The 21252-nt window shown below is 37.1% G+C and overlaps 1 protein-coding gene across 1 annotated transcript in view; it reads left to right on the top strand.

Annotated features, from left to right (window-relative positions):
• Window positions 1-4855: 4855 nt before the first annotated feature.
• ECT2 (epithelial cell transforming 2) overlaps window positions 4856-21252 on the top strand; it is a 111637-nt gene continuing 95240 nt past the window's right edge. The window contains exons 1-10 of the mRNA XM_042781954.1: window positions 4856-4982; window positions 5856-5935; window positions 6047-6139; window positions 7713-7895; window positions 15776-15865; window positions 16808-16915; window positions 19520-19593; window positions 20331-20461; window positions 20593-20708; window positions 20809-20871. Coding sequence (XP_042637888.1) covers window positions 4856-4982; window positions 5856-5935; window positions 6047-6139; window positions 7713-7895; window positions 15776-15865; window positions 16808-16915; window positions 19520-19593; window positions 20331-20461; window positions 20593-20708; window positions 20809-20871 — 1065 coding nt within the window. The remainder of the gene's footprint in view (window positions 4983-5855; window positions 5936-6046; window positions 6140-7712; window positions 7896-15775; window positions 15866-16807; window positions 16916-19519; window positions 19594-20330; window positions 20462-20592; window positions 20709-20808; window positions 20872-21252) is intronic.

Genomic DNA, 21252 nt, shown 5'->3' with positions numbered 1-21252 from the left:
CAGCCACTCCTCGGAAGGAAGGTTGGGCAATCCTACTTCAGTAGTGATACTGCCTCGGAAACCCAAGGAGGGGTCGCTATGAGTCAGGGCTGACTCGACGGCACATAACAACAACAATGTGGCCTGACAAAATTAGGAAAAATTATAATTTTTGGAGGGATTCCATTCCACAGTACAAATCCCTGTCTTCCCTCCACTGGGATTTAGGATTCTGGAATTTATGATTCTTCCTCTATTTAAATCAGCGATGAAGTGAGAATTATGCAAAATCTCTAGGGTAGGTGTGTATTTCTTGGGATCGTGCTACATAGTATTATAGTGAGATACTGAAGAAAACAAAAGGTCGTTTTCATAATAACGATACTAATTTCAGGAAAAACTTGATAAATTCTTGACTAGATTTTGAAGGAAAGAAACAAAGGTCAAGGCCGGGAGGAGGGGAGCTGCGAGGAAGCGATTCACTGTGGCTCCGAGATTCTAACATCTCATGATATATATATCAGGAAATACTAAAGATTTATTTTAACCACGTATGAAATTGCCTGAACCAGAACACCTAGCACATTGCTGTACACACACCAAGTGTTTTAACAAACGGCTGCTGACTTGAAGTCCACCCGGGGAGCCCCCAGTATTTGCGTCCTTGGCCAACACAATCACCAAAGCCAAAACTGCATACCCCAACTTTAAATAACACTCCTATAGCCGTAAAGCATCCAGGCAATAACATCTTACAGCTCACAGTAACCAGTGGGGGGAAAATCATCTGTGAATGCACTGATCTAAATTTAAAGAATTAGGTGGCGCTTATGAAAAAAAAGAAGTTGGGTGAACCCACCGAAACTTGTCTCAGGAAATTAGATGTTTACTTAGTAAACATGCGGTAGTCATAGGCACCTGCTACTGTGAGAACCTGTCCAGGAGTCACCACCGCCGCCTACTTGCAACATCCGGGGACTTCTCAACAAACTCCAAGCATCCCAATGCCCGAGCCGTTGGGTTTATTTGAAACATACTCACAGCCAATCAGTCGGCGCTCATGAGAAGGCGGGCGAAGAGCAGCAACCAATCACCGCCCCGATGGAGACTCCAGCCTATGAGGAGGAAGTTGACATTACGCGCCAATCGTCATGGTTCTTAGAAAGAGCAACTCACTTTTTGAATTGGCTGTGGCGGTGGTCGGCGAGTGATGGCGGCATTAGTGAGAGGAATCGGTGCTTGAAGTGGTGACTTTCCAGGGCTGTTTTGAGAGTGGTGAGGACCCAGTGGATGGGGGTGAAGGTGGGGAAAGTGGGAATGGGAGGGCGTCCCTGGAGCTGAGATCCCCTCTGCCTGTGTCTGGCAGCCCCACCCCGGTGACCGCGAATTCCGGATCGCCCCAGCCCGGGCTACCCGTCTGGGGACTCCACCCCAGCTCTACCAGCCGGACCCTGGCCCCAAGTGGGGACCCTAAGTCCACATGATTGTCTGGCATCTTCACCGCTATCTTGGTTGGATCCCCTTTCCAGCAGAGTGTGGGTGAAGGGAACTGGGAAAGGAAAGCTGTGGCTCTAGGGATCCGCAGCTGCAGCCTTTTGGGGCTTATCTCTGAGTCTCAGTGGTTTCATTCTAGGATTTTTGTTGGCCTCTTTTCTGTGGGAAGCTTACTTTGTAGTTTTTACTTGTAAAAGCCACCCTAGTCCAGTCCCTACTCGTCACAAATGTGTATGCCTTAGTGGTTAAAAAGCGCAGCCTGTGGAATCAGCAAGGATTTGAATACAAGCTTTACCATTTACTGTCAATGTGACTTAAGGAAATTTGCTCACTGTCTCTGTGCCAGGGTTTCTTTGTCTATAAAATGGTGATAATAACAATACTTAGGATTGAATGTATACAAGTGGGAGGCTAATAAAATATCTGGCATATAATAAGCATTAAATACACGTTAGTTGTTAAATCGCGAAGTTATTGTTAATAATACTACCAGCACAAACATATCCTTTAGGTTCTCCACTCTGGAAGATAAATGCCTAAAAATGCTAAATAAAAAGAAACTTAAAATTTTATGTTTAGAATGAGAAGTGTCCTGTTTTATAGTACGTTTAGTCAGAAGCTTCTTGAAGGTGTTCTTGGATGAGAAACACTCTAAAGGTTTATGAACACTAATCCTATTAAAAGCTTTCATAATACAAAAACCAAAGGATGTTAAAAAAAAAAAAAAAGGTGAATAGTGTATTTCAGTTTGTAATCAGAACGTTGGATGTTAAGTCACCAATTTGCCCCGCAGCTCTTTTTCTCTAACTTTAGAAGTTATTTTGGAAAAAGTTGATCTCATACAATTCTATCAGGGACAGTTTTAATTTTTAATCATTTGCTTTGATGGTCTTTAAGAAGGGGAAGGTATATAAGAAAAATGTAAACCCAAATGGGTTTTTGATTCATTAAAAATTCTCTACCTCCAATCATTAAAGCAGATTAGTTCATTTCTTTACTTTTTTTCCTTAACAGTTTTTTAAGGGAACTTTAATGAAAGCCTATTTATAGCCTTTCGTTTGCACTAGAAAGAAATAAGTGAAAGAGACTTAGAAAATATTTAGGGCTGGAGAGAATTGATTATTGATTTAAATAAAGGCTCCAGTTAAATAAAGGCTCCAGTGGATGTATGGTTAGACAAGGGATGTCCACATTATGAATAGTATATGAGAATTAATAATTAGTTTTCACTTTATTTTATTTTAAGACATCATCTATTCAGTTCTCTTTAGTACTAGATTTTAGTTGTACTATTATCTGTTTCACTGATGTGGAAACTGAGGCTTAACCTACTAAGTATAGAGTTGGGACAAGAAGCTAATTCCGCCTGATTTCAAAGTCTTTTCAGGTCTTTGTAATTAGTGTGTACATCTGTGGACTATTTTCTATCAGTATCTAGAAACAGTTTACTTGATTTGCTAAGTATCTGGAGAAAGATTTTGTGTATTTTATTAATCTGATGAAGTAGAAAAGGGTCAAGTAGGTCAGACATGTACCTTCAGATAAAGATAGTAAGATGGAGCAGTCTACTTCCCTAAAGATTTAGCTCTGGTGGCGCAGTGCGTAATGCATTTGACTGCTAAGGAGAAGGTTGATGTGGAACAGAGGTGAGCTGGGGCAGTCTACTTATGTGAAAATTTATTCCTGGTGGTGCCACGGGTAAGGCACTTGACGTCTAAGGAGAAGGTTGGCAGTTGAAACCCACCAGCCACTTGGGGGAAGTAATATGGGACAGTCTCCTTCTGTAAAGATTACCTCTGGTGGGATGATGGGTAAGGCAGTTGACTCTGCTAACCAGAAGATTGGTGGTTCAAACCCAGCAACTACTCTGCAGAAGGAAGATGGAGCAATCTACTTCTGTGAAGATTCACTGCCTTGGAAACGCAGTGCGTGTCCCAATGAGTTGTAATCAACTCATGGCAGTGGGTTTGGTGTTTTTGGTTTTATATTTGCCTAATGTTTAGGCAAATATTTACCTCAAGATAATAGACTTACATAAAAAGTTCAATTTGAATTGATGAAAGAAAAACTTTTTTTTTTTTTTTTCTTTTTTCCCTGTTTGCCTTACTTTTCAACTTTCAAGACCTGGAATTTATTTTTAATTAAAAGCTTTCTTTCAGAGTCAGGTTGGCACTAACCCATGAATAATTGTCTTCTCAAATCTTTTAGAGGAGAGACATTAAAATAATACGAATAAAGAGAGCAGTCCAATTATACATGAGAGGTTTAGAGAAATCCATAGAAAATGAGTCCAGTGGTGATTAAGGTTAGGAAGACCTTTTAGGTGGAGAATTGAGCAGTGTTAGATACAACAACGCACTGCCATGAAGTCAGATCTGACTCATAGCGACCCCTCCGTGGGTTTTCAAGGTGGTATCACTACGGAAGTAGATTGCCCAACCTTCCTTCTGAGGAGTGGCTGGTGAGTTTGAACCACCAGCCTTCTGGTTAGCAGTCAACTGCCTTAGGCACTATGCCACCAGAGTTCCTGTCTTAGATGCAGGTATGTGTAAAGTAAATTGTGTCATTGTGTTTGAAATATGCTGAGAAACTCATTGTGGCTGAAGCATTAAGGGTATGTGCATTGGGAGAAGATAGAGCTGAGTAGGTAGACTGTGGCCAAATTGTAAATTCGATGGTGAGTTTCCACTTGATCATGTAGGGAAGATAAGCTCAGGAAAGTTTTAAGCAGGGGAAATGTTGTGGTTCCATTTGTTTTTGGGGCTATACTTCTGAAAATCATGTAGAGAAGAACCTCAGAAGAAACTGATGATAGAGAAAAGTGTTTGAAGCTGTTGTACTAGATCAACTTGTTATAGTGGCATTGGGGGTAGAGAACAGGGGCCAAGTCCCAGAGATATACAAGATGGAATTAATAGGAATTTCTTGGAGGGGGATGAGGTAGAGCAAACAGTAAGGATGGATCTCAAATTTTTGATTAGGGTTGTTGGGGGTGGCGTGAGGATGGTGATAATAAAGGAATATAGGAGAGAAATAATTTGGCTGAAATGTGGAAGAGGGAGGTAGCATACTTACTACTTTTTGAGTGTTTATTATATGTCAGGTAATATTCTGAGTACTTTAAACGCATTGTGTTAGTTTTACAATATTCCAGTGAGTCACGTATCAGTATCTTTTATTTTACAGAAGAAGAAACAGGCCTAGAAAGGTTGAATGGCTTTTCTTTGGATCCGTGTTAATAAAAATGGATAATTATAATTTCTGTAAATCCTAGGTGTAAAAGTAGAGCCTCTAATGCTTGTTTTTGCCCTGTGTTCATGTTTGTTTTTGTGCATTTATATTAAAAATTTATTGTTTCAGCCAACATTTAAGAATAGAAACAATGGCTGACAACAGTTTGTTAACATCCACTGCTGGGAGGTCTAGCTTGGCGGACTCTTCTATTTTTGATTCTAAAATGACTGAAACATCCAAGGAAAACTTACTTGTTGGATCTACATATATTGAAGGTAAACTTATTTCCTGTTTTAGAATACTGATAACCATTTTAAAAATACTAAACTTATAATTGATTACTCTTCCTTGATTGGACTGTATGTAATACCAATTGCTAAGCTAGAGTATTGTTGTTGTTGTTGTTGTTATGTGCCATCGAGTCGGCCCCGACTCATAGCGACCCTTCCTTGGGTTTCCGAGGCAGTATCACTACTGAAGTAGGATTGCCCAACCTTCCTTCCGAGGAGTGGCTGGTGGGTTTGAACCGCCAGCCCTCTGGTTAGTAGTCAAGTGCTTTAGCCACTATGCTACCAGAGCTCCTTAGCTAGAGTATAGGTATTAATTATTTATTGACAGAATCTCTTCACACTGTCGATTTTCTGATTATCATTTGGATTAATGCTTCTCTACTTTGAATGGATTGGCATTCAACTGATGGATTTGCTATCTCTGAATGTACGGGCAGTCTGTCAGCAACATTGTTAGCTAGGATTTACTCTATTGTGCCTGGTTTGGTGAAGAGCCACTTCTTCCCTTACCATTTTATAAATGTTTCCCTAAAGTTGTATGCATTCTTGTAGAGTATGACTATGCACTATGTTGTTGTTGTTATGTGCCGTTGATAGTGAGTGCTTTTTTTGATTAGAAAGAATGGTAATGTTTGTATACTCCACTAAAGTATGTTTTCTCTTTCTCTAAAGTGATACATGGCCAAATATTTTTCTAATATATTGGAAATTAAGTAAGCTTTGAGGAATTTCAGAGAATGTTGGGATCTCCTCAAGGACAGAAGGAAGACATACTAGATATGGCCAAGAGAGGGTTAGTAATTACTGTATTTGATGTTAATGCTTGACAAACATATTTAAAATTTTAAATTTTAACAGAGGAAATGCCTCAGATTGAAACAAGGGTGATATTGGTTAAAGAAGCTGGAAAACAGGAAGAACTTACAAAGGCCATAAAGGTACGGAGATTTGTTTTTAGTTGAAAAAAAAACAAGGGAAGCTATTTTTTTCCATCACTATATAATGAATTCATAATTTTCTTAATCTCATACTTAAGTCTCTTTCCACAGACTGTTAAAATAATGGAAGTCCCTGTTATAAAGATAAAAGAAAGTTGTCCTGGAAAATTGGATGAAAAATTAATAAAAAGTATTATTAATATGGTAGGTCAAGTACCTCATTGCATGTGGCATGCTGCACTTCCCTTAATTGTATTATTCTACTTCATGGTGATTGGACCCTAAATGATCACAAAAATATATTTTGTATAACCTGAAGCCATACTTTCTTAAAATTGGGGTGCTTCTTAAACCCTAAACTGTAGCATATATTATAAATAATGAAATGCTTATAAAGTAATTTGGTTGTCATTTAAATGTATTTATAAAGACTTGGTCATGTTCTTTAAATCTTTTTTTTTTTTTCTTTTCTCATTAGTTTTATTTAGTTCAAATTCTTGCTCTCTTGCTCTGTCTTCAAAATTGTGGATCAAAATAATTGACAGTCATTTGGGAATTTATTTCAGCATATGAAATAGGTCTAATTCTTTATATAGCCTGGCAAATAAAACTCAAATAATGTATTGACCCATTCAGAATTTTCTTTTAAATGGTTTCTTTTTTTACATACAAGAGTCAGTGTAGGTACTTAAGTAGTGTATCTTCATTCTTGTAGATGTATGTTGTTGTTGTTGTTATGTGTCATCGAGTCACTCATAGCGACTCCTCCTTGGCTTTCCGAGGCGGTATCACTACAGAAGTAGATTGGCCAACCTTCCTTCCGAGGAGTGGCTGGTGGGTTTGAATTGCCAGCCTTCCAGTTAAAAGTCAAGTGCCTTAGGCACTACCTACCAGAGGTCCCAGATGTATAATATAAAGTGTTAAAACAGTAACTTGCCTTTTTATAGGCCTCTATTTGCCCTACTGCAACTGCCGCAACGATTCCACATCTGCTTATTTTCCTTATACATACTAAAATGATTATGCCAATCAATATCATTTTTGTAAATATTAAGTGCTATTTTTTCCCCTTATTTTTCTTAAGACAGTTAATTTATGCAGAAAGAATTATGAGGATGACATTTTGATTAGAATGAAAAAAACAGTGGATATATTTTAAGTACTATCAAAATGCATGTACATAAAAATATTTCAGCAGTCTAATTTTATGAAACTATATATATATATATATTAAATGATTTAGAAAATAACCAAATTCACTGTTGTAGAGTTGCTTTCTAATCATGGTGACCCTATTGGACAGAGTAGAACTGCCTAGAGAGTTTCAAAAGTTGTAAATTTTTATGGAAGCAGAATACCAAGTCTTTCCCCTGTGGGGTGGCTTAAGGTTCAAACCTCTGACCTTTTGCTTAGTAGCCAGGTGCTTACCCACTACACCACCAGGGTTCCATCAATTTTATAATGATTAGACTTAGAGTCATAAATCAGAAACTTATGATTTTATAGTATTGATCTTCAAAATTTAAGATCTTACTATGGATAGAGAAATGTATGTATAAAAATAAAAATAAGTAAAAAAAAATGGCTGTTAAATATTAAATGTGATGCTTATAATTATGTAGTTTTAAGTTCTGTACAAATATAAAAATAAATTTAAGATGTTGATTTCTCTACGATATTAATGACTGATATTGAAATGAGTTTTAGACTTCATAATTGGTTATTTATATAATATGTAAATAAATTTTATTTCTAATAACTACATGAAAAAATCAAGGAAATTAAAGTGCCCTTTCTCAAGATGGAATCAGTGGAAGAAATTGAAGGTTTGGATTCTCCAGAATTTGAAAATGTATTCATAGTCACAGACTTTAAGGATTCTGTCTTTAATCACTTATACAAGGCTGATTGCAGAATTATTGGACCACCTGTTGTATTAAACTGTGCACAGAAAGGAGAGGTAAGAAATAATATACATCTATTTTGACTTCTCAAGGTTACATTTTTATTAGTGAATTTTATAAATTTTTTAAGAAAAATTACATTAATTTATGAGAGTCTGAAATATTTAGAATAGAAATAGTACTGGCTACTGTATTATAGTCCTTTAATTCCTCCTATTATAATCCTCACTATTGGAAAATCTAACCAAACAAACCAAACTCACTGCTGTTGAGTCGATTCTGACTCTTAGCGACCCCCTTCTTGGGTTTCTGAGGCAGTATCTCTATGGAAGTAGATTGCCCAGTCTTCCTTCTGAGGAATGGTTGGTGAGTTTGAACCTCTAGTCTTCTGGTTAGCAGTCAAATGCCTTAAGCACTACTCTACCAGAGCTCCCTTGGAAAATCTAAGGCTGTTGAAAGACAGTAACAACTATACATATGCATATAAAAGCACACATGTATATGGTCTTTTTTATTATTTTTTATTTTATTATTTTATTTTTTATTATGATTTGGGTGAAAAATTACAGAGCAAATTCATTTTCCATACAGCAGTTCACATACACTTTGTCTCATGACATTGACCACAGTTTACCACAATGCAACAGCTCCCCTCCCACTTCCTCCCGATAGTTACCTCTTCCCTGTTCCATCCCTCCATTTACTCCTGCCCCTTGAACTCTCTCCCTGTGCATAAACAGCTCTTCTTTCTCCCATGATTGTTCCCTCCAAGGAGTGTATCTATCTCAGGTAAATGTTTAACTCATGTGCCTGTCTGTTGTTTGGCTGGAAGCCACAGGTGTGGGTTGAATTCCAGACCTGAATGGCAGCTAGGGGCCATAGTTTCAGTGGTTCCACCAGGCTCTATCGGACTAGCAAACTTAGTACCCTCCCTTTTTTTTTTCTCCAGATGATTTTGAGTTTTGTTCCACATTGTTCTCTCTCTCTATCCAGGATCTCCTGCATAGATTCCCCCTCCAAGTGGTTGACGTTGGTAGCTGGGCACCATCTAGTTCTTCTGGTGTCATAGTTGTATAGGCTGCAGATCGCATGGTGTACTAGTTGCTGGGACTAATTGTTTCCATGAATTTTTGTTTTTCTTCATTCTTCTTTGCTCCAGATGAGGAAAGACCCATCGTTACATCTAGATGGCTGCTTGCAAACTTTTAAGCTCCCAGTTGCTACTCGCCAAAGTAGGAGGTGGAACAATGTTTTGTGTAGTATGCTATGCCATTTGAGCTTGATGTCCCCTGTGACTATGCTCATGAACCCACAGGTTCAACTACTCGCTCGGTCCCTCTGGGTAGTTGGCTGTGACTAAGAAGTGACTACAACCTTTCCCTTGTCAGTTTGATTATACACCTGGGAATTCAGATCATACAAATAAACTTATAGGACCACTATCTGCCAACCCTATACATGGTCTTGGGTACACTTCTCGCTTCAAAGACATACCTACTAGTTCAGCCTGTCCACCCATCTATCCGTCTGTATACCCACGTTTGCCTTCACTGACAATGCGGTACTATATGTGCAAAAGGGTTCATATTTGTTGTCTGTACTTCCCATGTACCTCTCTATGTCTTTCTCTTCCTCAGTGTCACCATGTTGATCACTCACATTTGGTACATTGCCCTTCTCTTCACCCACATCAATACTTATCTCTACCTATCTAACAGTGTTCCCTCTGCCTCCTGCCCCTGGTAACCAACAAAGAAAATTTCCTTCCATAGATAAACCTTTCCTTGACTTTTACAATAATGGACTAATATAATATTTGTCCTTTTGTGATTGACTTATTTCACTCAGCATAATGTCTTCCAAGTTCATCCACATTATGTGGTGTTTTGCAGATTCTATATTATTCTTTAGGGTTGCATAGTATTCTGTTGTGTGTATATACCATAGTTTCGTTATCTATTCCTCAGATGATGGACACCTAGGTTGTTTCCATCTTTTGGCTGTTGTAAATAGTGCTGCAATGAACATGGATGAAAAGCACTCACGTATATGGTGTTAATATGTGTTTTGTGTGGGAGTAGTAATTTACTTAAACTTGGTTTATAAAAATGTATACATTCACACATATATATACACACGTGCGTGTGTTCAACCCAATTGTCATTGAGTTGAATCTAACTAATGGTAACCCCATGTATGTCAGAGTAGAACTGTGTTCTATAGGTCTTTTGGTTACCTAGTGCCACTCTAACAGAAAAATACCACACGTGGGTAGCTTTGACAAATAGGGATTTATTCTCTTACAGTTTAGGAGGCTAGAAATCTGAGCTCAAAGTGCCAAACTCTAGGGGCTGGATGAAGGCCTCTTGACCTTGGGCTTCAGCTTTTTTTTTTAACTCAGACAGCTGCTGGCTGCTGAGGCTGACAAACCCAAGGTGGACAAGTGAAGAGGCACAGTCCTAAAATTATCAAGCAACATGGCAGGCCACTAGCTCAAATCCAGACAGTCTCAAGGTTGGCAGACAACATGGTAGGCCACTGAGATGAAGACTTGGCCAAATGGAAGATCCAGATATGCTAAAAGCTCAGAAACCTTTCTCAAAGCTTCTTATATACTGGACGCAGACCGTATCCTTAAGGAAGCTACTTAGTGGCTCACAGTAAAATCCACATTGGAGTTAATCACCAGTCTCCTCTTGGGGAATAACTATATCCAGCTGCTAAGCCAAGGTGACACATAACCTTAACTACCACGATAGGGCTTTATATTTTGGAAGTAGATTAATATTATTAACATTATTAAGAGGCATATCTTCGAGGCTCCTCTGGGTAGACTTGAACTCTAAACTTTTGGTTAGCAGCTTAGCCCACTAACATACCACACTTTTTCTCTCCCTGCATGTATACACTTTTATTTTCTTCCACACAGAACAGATGCATGATTTTAAATTAGGGAAATTATTTTTAACTTTGTCTTTAAACAGCATTTCAATTCAAGGTTGTAAAAATGTCAGTCTCTGTGTTTTTGGGGCTGTGTTTTGACATTCTTCTTGTAAGTTGTTGTGGACTCATTTATAACTCGTGGTGATCTCATGCATACAGAATAGAACTGCTCCATAGCCTTGCCAGGCCTGTCTTCCGAGGTGCCTCTTAATGTGTTTGAACTGCCAACCTTTTGCCTAGTAGTACAGTGTTTAACTGTGCTATCCAGGAATTCTGGCCATATTTCCTTAAAAGTGCTTAGGTCATTGTGCTTTTATTGTCATAGCTGGTAGTGATAAGCACATAACTGTAACTCTAATACTATCACCTATTAGTATAATCTCAGTGCCCCCCAAACAAAAGCTTCCCCTTTTTCTCTCCCCTGTCCCTCCTACCCCTCGTATCCACTAATAATCTTTGGGTGTGTGTGTGTGTGTGTATCTATATCTATATCTTTCTCTCTCTCTCTATCTATACACTTTTTTTTTTTTCCAACCTATCTAGAAATTTTCTCTCCCCTTGCCTCTTGTCTTTGGTAACCAACTAAGAAAATTTGCTTCTATGTATAAACCTTTCCTTGACTTTTTACAGTAGTGGACTAATACAATATTTGTTCTTCTGTGATTCACTTATTTCACTCAGCATAATATCCTCCAAGTTCATCCACATTATGCAGTGTTTTGCAGATTCTACCCTATTCTTTAGGGTTGCATAGTATTCCATTGTGTGTATGTTCCACAGTTTGTTTATCCATTGCTTGGTTGATGGATACTTAGGTTGTTTCCATCTCTTTGCTATTGTGAATAATGCTGTGGTGAACATGGCTGTGCATATACCTGTTTGTGTCCTGCTTCTCACTTCTTTAGGTTGTATACTTAGTAATGGGATTGCTGGAGCAAATGACATTTCTATTTCCAAATTTTTAAGGAATTGCCATATCAATTTCCACAGTGGTTGTGTCATTTTTTCAGTCCCACCAGCAATGAATAAGAGTCCCAATTTCTACATCCTCACCAGCATTTGTGATTTTTTGATCTGCATCTCTCTAATGGCTAATGACCAGCCACTCGGAAGGAAGGTTGGGCAATCCTATTTCCGTAGTGATACTGCCTTGGAAACCCAAGGAGGGGTTGCTGTGAGTCGGGGCTGACTCGATGGCAAATAACAACAACAACAACAAAATGGCTAATGATCATGAACATTTCTTCATATGTTTGTTGGCTGTCTGAATATATCTTCTTTGGTGAAGTGTCTGTTCATGTCTTCTACCTATTTTTTAATTGGATGTTTATTTTTTTGATGTTGAGACATTGGAGTTTTCTATAAATTTTAGAGATGAGTCCTGTGTCTGATAATGTCAATGCCAAATATTTTTTTCATAATCTGTGGGTTCTCTTTTTATTCTTTTGATCAAGTCTTTTGGTGCACATAAAAATTTAATTTTTAGAAGGTCCCAATCATCTAGTTTATCTTCTGCTGTTTGTTCATCTTGGGTGATGCTTGATAATCTGTTTATACCATAAATTAGAGCCCCTAAGTTTGCCCCTATTTTTTCTTTGATGAACTTTGTAGATTCACTTTCCAGTATAAGTCTTTGATCCATGTAGAGTTAGTTTTTGTGTATGATGTGAGGTATGGATGTTATTTCATTTTTCTGCAAAAGGATATCCCGTTTTGCCAGCACCGTTTGTGAAAGAGACTCTCTACCCCATTGCAAAAACAGCAAGGAGGCCACATGTTTTGACCTCTAATCCCACAAGAGGAAGACAGGGTTACCCGCAGTAACCCAAGGCCTGTTACTGCAAGGCCAGACATGCTGCCTCCCTCCAGCCCTTTCTCCAACCGTTCCTCAGCCAACAGTCTCTCACAGTCTCTTTCCCAGCAGTGCTGGTCCCTCGGTGTCTCACTCAGCAATGCGTGTCTCTTGCGTCTCTTTCCCAGCAGCACGTGTCTCGTTCAGGAGCGCGTGTCTCTTTTGGCAGCACGTCTTCCTAACCAGCAGTCAGAGAGAGTTCTGCCTCTAGGAGGCCTCCTTTTGAGCTTGGCAGAGTGGCCAAACTAGCCAATCATAGCATCAGAACTCTAAGCACCTGAGAGAGAGTGGGCACCTCCCAGAACATTGTTTTGTGCCCCTCCCAACAGAAATACTCCAGGTGGGCAATCAGGATCTCCTCAGTTGCTAATAGCAATTCCCACCTTGGAGTTTACAAAGACTTATGGGTAGAAAAGCCATACTAAGTAATTTACTACACTGCACCCATTTAATTAATTTCAGCCCTTTGTCAAAAATCAGCTGATCATAGGTGGATGGATCTATTTCTGGATTCTCAATTCTGTTCCACTGGTGTATGTGTCTGTTGTTGTACCAATAACAGACTGTTTTGACTGCTGTGGCTGTACAGTAGGTATTGAGATTTGGGAGCATGAGACTTTCTGTTTTGTTCTTCAATAGTGCTTTGATTATCTGAGGTCTTTTTCCTTTCCATATAAAATTAATGATTGTTTTTTTCCATGTCTTTATAAAGTGTTGATGGAATCTGAATTGGGATTGCATTGAATATATAGATTGCTTTGGGTAGTATTGACATTTTCACAGTGTTCTGTCTTCCTATCCATGAGCATGTATATTCTTCCATTTATGTAGTTTCTTAAAGTGGTGTTTTGTAGTTTTCTTTGTATAGCTCTTTTGTGTTCCTGGTAAGATTTATTCTCTAGTATCTTATCTTTCTGGTAGCTATTTTAAATGGTTTTGATTTCCTTTTCAGAGACTTCTGCTGGTGTAGAGGAATCCAAATGATTTTTGTATGGTGATCTTGTATCCTGCCCCTATGCATAGTCTTTCAATAAGTTCCAGTAGTTTTCTTGTTGGGTCTCTAAGATTTTCTGTGTATAGGATCATACCATCTGCAAACAGGGGTTGCTTTACTTCTTCCTAACCAATTTGGATGCCTTTTATTTCCCTTTCTTGCTTTATTGCCCTGGCTAGGACTTAAATAATACAATACAGTGTTAAGGAGAAGTAGAGATAAAAGGTGTCCTTGTCTGGTTCCTGTTCACAAGGGGAATGATTTCAGACTCTCTCCATTGAGAATAATGTTGGCTGTTGGTTTTGCATATATGCACTTTATTATGTTCAGTAATTTCTCTCCTATTCTTATTTTTCTGAGAGTTTTTATCAGGAATGGGTGTTGTATTTTATCAAATGCCTTTTCTGCATCTATTGATATGATCATTGTTATTCTTTTCCCTTATTTTACTTACATGATGGATTACATTGATTATTTTTCTAATATTGAACCATCCTGGCATACCTGGTATGAATCCTACTTGTTATTGTTGTTATGTGCTGTCGAGTCAGTCTTGACTCATAGCGACCCCTGCTTGGATTTCTGAGGCAGTATCACTATGGAAGTAGATTGCCCAACCTTCCCTCCGAGGAGTGGCTGGTGGGTTTGAACGGCCAGCCTTCTGGTTAGCAGTCAAGTGCCCTAGGCACCACGCTACCAGAGCTCCTGAATCTTACTTGGTCATGATATATTATTTTTTTGATATGTTGTTGAAGTCTATTGGCTAGGATTTTGTTGAAGATATTTGCATCCATATTCATGAGTGATATTGGTCTGTAGTTTTCCTTTCTAGTGGTGTCTTTGCCTGGTTTTGGTATCAAGTTTATGCTTGCTTCATAAGATGAATTTGACAGGATTCCATCCTTTTCTGTGTTCTGGGATAGCTTGAGTAGGATTCAATTCCCTGAATGATTGGTAGAATTCTCCAGTGAAACCATCTGGGCCAGGACTTTTTTTTGTTGGTAATTTTTTTTATGACCCGTTCAATTTCTTTTGTATGGGTCTGTTCAGATTTTCTACTTCAGTCTGTGTTCGTGTAGGTATGTAGTGTGTTCCTACAAATCTCTCCATAGGTAAGTAATGTGTTTCTACAATCTCTCCATTTCTTCTAGGAAAAACTAAACTTTTTAAAGACCAAAATTTTGAAGAATGCATCTTCTTGGTTAATAAAACAAAGCAAACCCATTGTCATGAAATGGATTCTGACTCTTAACGACCCTATAAGACAGAGTACACCTGCCCCATAGGGTTTTAATTCTGTAAATCTTTACAAAAGCAGACTGCCACATCTTTCTCACAGAGCATCTGGTGGATTCAAACTGCCGACCTTTCAGTTAGCCACTGAGTGCTTAACCACTGCACCACCAAAACTCCTTTCTTGTTTTAGTAGGAATCAAATGTGCTAGGATTTTTTTTTTTCTTTCACCATTTCTCTGATAATGTTTTCGTTTTTAACTCAAACATTGAAATCATGTTTGGTTTATGTATATATGTTATATTTAACAAAAATAAAAACCAAACTCACTGCCATTGAATCTTTTCTGACTAATTGCGACCCCTATTGGCTTTCCAAGGTGGTAAATCTTTGTGGAAGTAGATTGCCCCATCTTCCTTTTGCAGAGCAGCTGGTGGGTTTGAACTGCTAACCTTCTGGTATTTTCCTACTATTATAAAATACCTTTAACCTCTTTTAATAACATTAATATTAATTGGAAGCATTATTAATAGCATATGGAGTCTCAAATCTTTGCTTGTAGATAATATTTAAATGTGTCAAAGCATATTTTGGAACAAAAAGTTTGGATATCAATATTATCTTTACATTAAATTTGCCAATAGTAAACTGTTTACTATTATGGATTTCAAATATGATTTGTGAATTATATACATACTTACATATATTGATTGACACATTATGGGACATTTTTCACTGTGAAACTTTCAGTCTAGTATTTTGCTATTTTTTGTTCCATGTTAAAAAATGCTAGTAAATCTTTGGATTAAGAAAGTTGATTGTTGGTAAGAGGTCAGATATGTTTAGCTCAAGAAAAATGCATTCTATTTTCTACTGTACAAAACACTCACAGATTTAAAATTGTATCTTTCAGCCTTTGCCATTTTCATGTCGACCACTCTATTGTACAAGTATGATGAATCTGGTGCTGTGCTTTACCGGATTCAGGAAGAAAGAAGAACTAGTAAGTATTTCAACAAATTCTATTCAAAGAATGTCTAGCAAGATAAATTTAAACTGACTTATTTTTTTTTGTAGTTGTATCACAGTTTTATTTGAAAAACATTGAGGTGGAAAATATTATGGATATATCAGTTTATAAATTTTGTAAAGAAATTCTGAAGAATCTGAAGAGTCTTGTGAAAAAAAAACTAAAATGTTTTGTATATGATTAACAGGGAAATTTGATAAATTTCAAATCTGTTTAAATATTTTGTTTCTATTTATACGTATCAGCCATATTGGTTATTTGAAATTTTTCTTTATAGATTACAGTTTTGGTTACATAAGGAAGCCTGATGGTACAGTGGATAACCACTCAGGTGCTAACTAAAAGTTTGGTAATTTGACCCTACTAGCGGCTCTATGGGAGAAAGATGTGGCAATCTGCTCCAGTAAAACCCTATGGGCAGTTCTACTGTATACTGTAGGGTTGCTGTGAGTTAGAATTAACTCTGTGACAGTGGGTTTGGTATATATTTTTTTGGTGTTAAGTGCAGCCTCAGAGTACTCTCACTCCCCTAGAGAATTCATGGAAACTGTTTTGTTGAAAAGGTTTTCTGTTGGAGCTAATGGGTATTACTCTAATTTTGTACACTGAAATATGTAAATTAGTCACATGTATGATGTTGAAGTATGGGAGGATTTTTGATATGATGTAATCTGATAGAGAAAAAAGTAATATATTTGGACAGTGTGAAAGCCTTAGTTTTGTATGAAGATCTTTACTAAACTTATCTGTATATTTAATTTTACCTGTGTTAGTAAGGCAAACTAATTTTTTCTTAATGTTTTGTTTTGAGGTTAATTTGAAAGTATTCAGTAAATCCTAAATGACTTGTAAACATATTTCAGAATTTTGTTCAAATTAATGATTAAGTCAATATTGCTTGATTTTTCTTTTGAGGTCAGATTGGTGACATTGGTCCATCACATGGGTGGAGTTATTCGAAAAGACTTTAATTCAAAAGTTACACATTTGGTGGCAAATTGTACACAAGGAGAAAAATTTAGGGTATGTAAACGCAAGTATTTTTGTGTATTTCAATATGACATTTTGGCATGGGCTTAATAATAGCACTCTTGCTATCTTTTTCTTCCATAATTTACTTAGGATCAGAAATTTCATTTTTGCTATGAGTACATTTACAGGTAATCCCTAAGTTATGAAGGACATTTCCTACTTTCCTACTTGGTCTTTAAATAGTGCTGTGATCCAATTTAAGCTGGTTCTGTCAATGGCCAATGAAGCTAAATAGAAACAGACCTGGAATTTCACAATTTGAGTGATTCATCTTAGTAACTGGAATGGGAAAATTTATTAGTCAAAGCCCTGGAATGGTAAACTAGGAAGAATGACCCCTTTCAGGAGGCTGATTCATGAGATTCAATTTTTGGCAGGACGATAGAGAGCCACTCACATTCAAAACATTGCAGGTGACCACCATCCTTGAGCAGAACACCACCATCTTTGAGTGGGGCACTAGTATCCTTGACCATCGTGCTGCCATCTTTGAATGGGGCAGCACTGTTTTGGCTTAAAATCTGGGTTATGTTTATATAAATTTGCCCTTCCTGTGAAACAATTGAACTAATCCCTAGTTGCAACAAATTCTTTATCATAATCGCCTTTACTTGCCATGTGCAGCTTTCAAATCATTAAAATGATTTTGAGCCTTTTCTTGCATTAAAAAAATAAAAAAACCAAACTCACTGCCGTGAAGTCAGATCCAACTCATAGCAAATCCTCCTTGAGTCTCCAAGGTGGTATTACTATGGAAGTAGATTGCCTAGTCTTCCTTCTGAGGAGTTGTTGTTGCCGGGGAGTTGGGCCTGACTCATAGCCACCCCTTCTTGGGTTTCCAAGGCAGTATCACTATGGAAGTAGATTGCCCCATCTTCTTTACAAGGAGTGGCTGGTGGGTTTGAACCACCAGCCCTCTGGTTAGCAGTCAAGTGCCTTAGGCACTACGCTACCAGAGCTAAGGCTAAGTAAGAATTACATGTACCTGTTCGGACAGACCTACAGATTCTTAAAGATACAGTTATGAGCAGATCTTATTTGTACAGGCACTGCGTGTAGTAAGAAATTTAAATCATTGGTGTGTGGTCCTTTAGTTTTTCACAATGCTTTGAACTAGTTCTTCCTGGTTCAGTCAAGCCAGTGAAGTGAAACTGAAATGAATTTGAATTTGTAAAATGTGTATCAATCGAAATGGTAACTGGAACAGGAAAAATTATGGATCATTACTCTGCTAGAAACTTAATCTCCCTCTTAAAAAACAAAGGTAGTGTGCACATTGCATAGCAACCAAATCTCCTGACCAGCAGAGTTGGAAACAGTGGTACTCGGCTTAAAGATGGTGGCCAACAGCGTCACTTCAGATATGTCACGTTTCATAGACCTGACAGTAATCTAGTCTCCATCAGGCTCACTGAGAGAGCTCACTATGCCTCTTCTAAATCTCCCATTCCAGGGCTTCAACCTATACTTTTTCCCATTCTGGCTATTGTTCTGCTTTACTCAAATTTTAAAAATTTGGGTCTGTTCTCATTTTGCTTAGTCAGTCATGACCGAACTGTTTTCAGTTGGTTTGAAGTCCTCGTTTTTAAAGAGACAATGGAATTTGAATTAAGTCCAGAAAGATGGATAGAGTAGGATTATCAGGGTTGGTGGATAGATGAACATTGCAGGCAGGTTAATAATAATAACAAAGGTAACCATGACCATTGGTGTATAAGGCAGTCAGGTGAATAATAATAAGGACCATTGGTGAATAAAGAGAGCAGATATTTCACTCTTGGCTGGGTGTTCTTTAAAAGAACAAAGCTATGTTTTTATAACTTGGTTCTATGATTTCTCTTGGTAAAAATTATGAGGAAATACTTTTATTAGGATTGAAGTCTTAGTTTAAGATAGTACTGAATATCTTAGAGATTATCTTTGTGTTTCATCCTTCGTCACAGAATATTTATTTAGCAAATGGCCATTTTAGGGTAATTTTGAATTCCTGGGAGGTACTTTTTACCAACTCCTATTTAAGTTCTTAGCGACTTAATTAGGAGCTCTGGTAGCATAGTGCCTAAGGCACGTGACTGCTAACCAGAAGGCTGGTGGTTCAAATCCACCAGCCACTCCTCGGAAAGAAGATGGGGCAATCTACTTCCGTAGTGATACTGCCTCGGAAACCCAAGGAGGGGTCGCTATGAATCGGGTCCAACTCGATGGCACATAACAACAACAACAAATGAGTGACTTAATTCTGTAATGTAATTTTGAGGGTCAGAACTTTCAAGGAAGGAGTCATGAAGAAAAGAATAAAAATATAATACAGATGAACATGTGAACTTCAGAGATATATTTATTTAAAATAAAATGAGGAAACAGTTTGAAAAGCATGGAACTTGTTTTAAAGTTATTTTAACCTTAATTTTAGTGATTGACTGTTAATGTTTTTTGTAGTTTGTCACAAATGAGATGAAAGATAATCTAAAACTGCAAGTGGAGAGAGAGTGTGTGTGTGTTTATCTATTTATCTATCAAGCTAATGTTTCTTAGAATTTCCATGATGTAGTTACTTAGGTGAAAATTCACCATAATTGATGTTTACTTTTTTAGGTTGCTGTGAGCCTGGGTACTCCAATTATGAAGCCAGAATGGATTTATAAAGCTTGGGAAAGGAGGAATGAACAGTTAAGTGTTTAGAGATTTACCTGTTCATTATGTGACTTAAACATGTCATATTCTAGAGATAAGTTCTTATGTTTAACTTAGTCTAAAAACCTAAGTTCATGCATCATATAGAAAAAGAAATGAATTCAGTCTTTGAGTAGCTTAGGAAATAAAGTCTCAGAGAAAGAAAGCTATAAAATTTTTATTTAAAAATTAAAAATTGAAAGACATCTGTGATACCTTTGGAATTTACCTGGTGGAGTAGTTTTAAACACTAAACTTTTACTGGATAATTAGCTTAATCCATTGAGATATTTGGATTTTGTTATATTCTTTCTTATTTTATGTTTATCTGGTTGCATTTTAAATTGGTGGTTGCAATTCATTACTTTGTTTGGAAAGCTTTCTGACCTCCTGATTCTTTGCTGTTACTGCTTGTCATTATTAAGATTTCATAAAAATATAGGGACCTGGAATACATATAAAATTTCAAATAAAAGCAGGAATTTGAATCTTTGAAAAATGGTTTTTACCTGGGACCAACATTTTCAGAAATTTCTTCTGAGATGACTTCACAACACTGTTGGTTTTCCCTTTTACTAATGTTTTGTGAATGTTTCAGAACAAGATGTAAAATATTTTCAATAAATGGAATATGCTAAAAACTTTGAGAATTACTATAGCCTTATAAAATTATATACCTAATTTTTTTGAATTTAAGTTAAACTCATTTTACAAAGGTGTATTTTGCTTTTAGGGATTTTTGTGCAGCATTTGATAACTTTAAAAATGAATTTAAAGTTCCTCCATTTCAAGATTGCATTTTAAGTTTCCTGGGATTTTCAGATGAAGAAAAAAACAATATGGAAGAAATGACTGAAATGCAAGGTAGAATTTAGTATAATTTATAAGTTATATATAATTTATCCACTAGGCCTGTTTAATCATTTCCTGGTGGATATGTCCCATTAAAAGTTGAATTTGGACATAAATTGGTTTATTTATGCTTTCCTCTTTAGGAGGTAACTATTTGTCAGTTGGAGATGAAAGATGTACCCACCTTATAGTTGAAGAGAACATAGTAAAAGAGCTTCCATTTGAACCTTCAGAGAAACTTTATGTTGTTAAGCAAGAGGCAAGTGTTTCTAGAACAAGATTTTTCTTTTAAACATTACTAATAGCTTTTCTGATAAGGTAGAATATTCATTTTTAATGAAAATATTCTTTCCCCACAGTGGTTTTGGGGAAGCATTCAAATGGATGCCCGAGCTGGAGAAACTATGTATTTATATGAAAAGGTACGCATTTTCACCTTTAATATTTGTTCTGTGAACTTGATTATAAAAAAGATAACACTTTTCTATCCAGAGAATTTAGAGAGCATGGCATAATTCTCATGCATATCATCTTACACTTCATGTTATGTTTCAGAATATTTTAAACAATTGAATTTTAGGAGTATTCATAGTATATATTTGTGAAAATATTCAAAGTAACAGATACTTCAACATATTTTTATAATGCCATATTCTGATAAAAGCCAGGAACCCGGACAGAAGAGTAGTCAGCCCCAGGGTTGCAGGTGAGGAGAGACAACTCAGGGACGCACAAAGTAGCAAGCGGGAAGAGCAGGAGAAAAGGGATTAAAAGCCAGGAAGCCAGAGAGAAGAGCAATCAGC

This window comes from Orycteropus afer, unplaced genomic scaffold, assembly GCF_000298275.1.
Source record: "Orycteropus afer afer isolate SDZICR_OR568_19922 unplaced genomic scaffold, OryAfe1.0 scaffold00202, whole genome shotgun sequence".
Taxonomy (NCBI): Eukaryota; Metazoa; Chordata; class Mammalia; order Tubulidentata; family Orycteropodidae; genus Orycteropus; species Orycteropus afer.
This window is presented reverse-complemented; position numbering and strand designations above follow the sequence as displayed.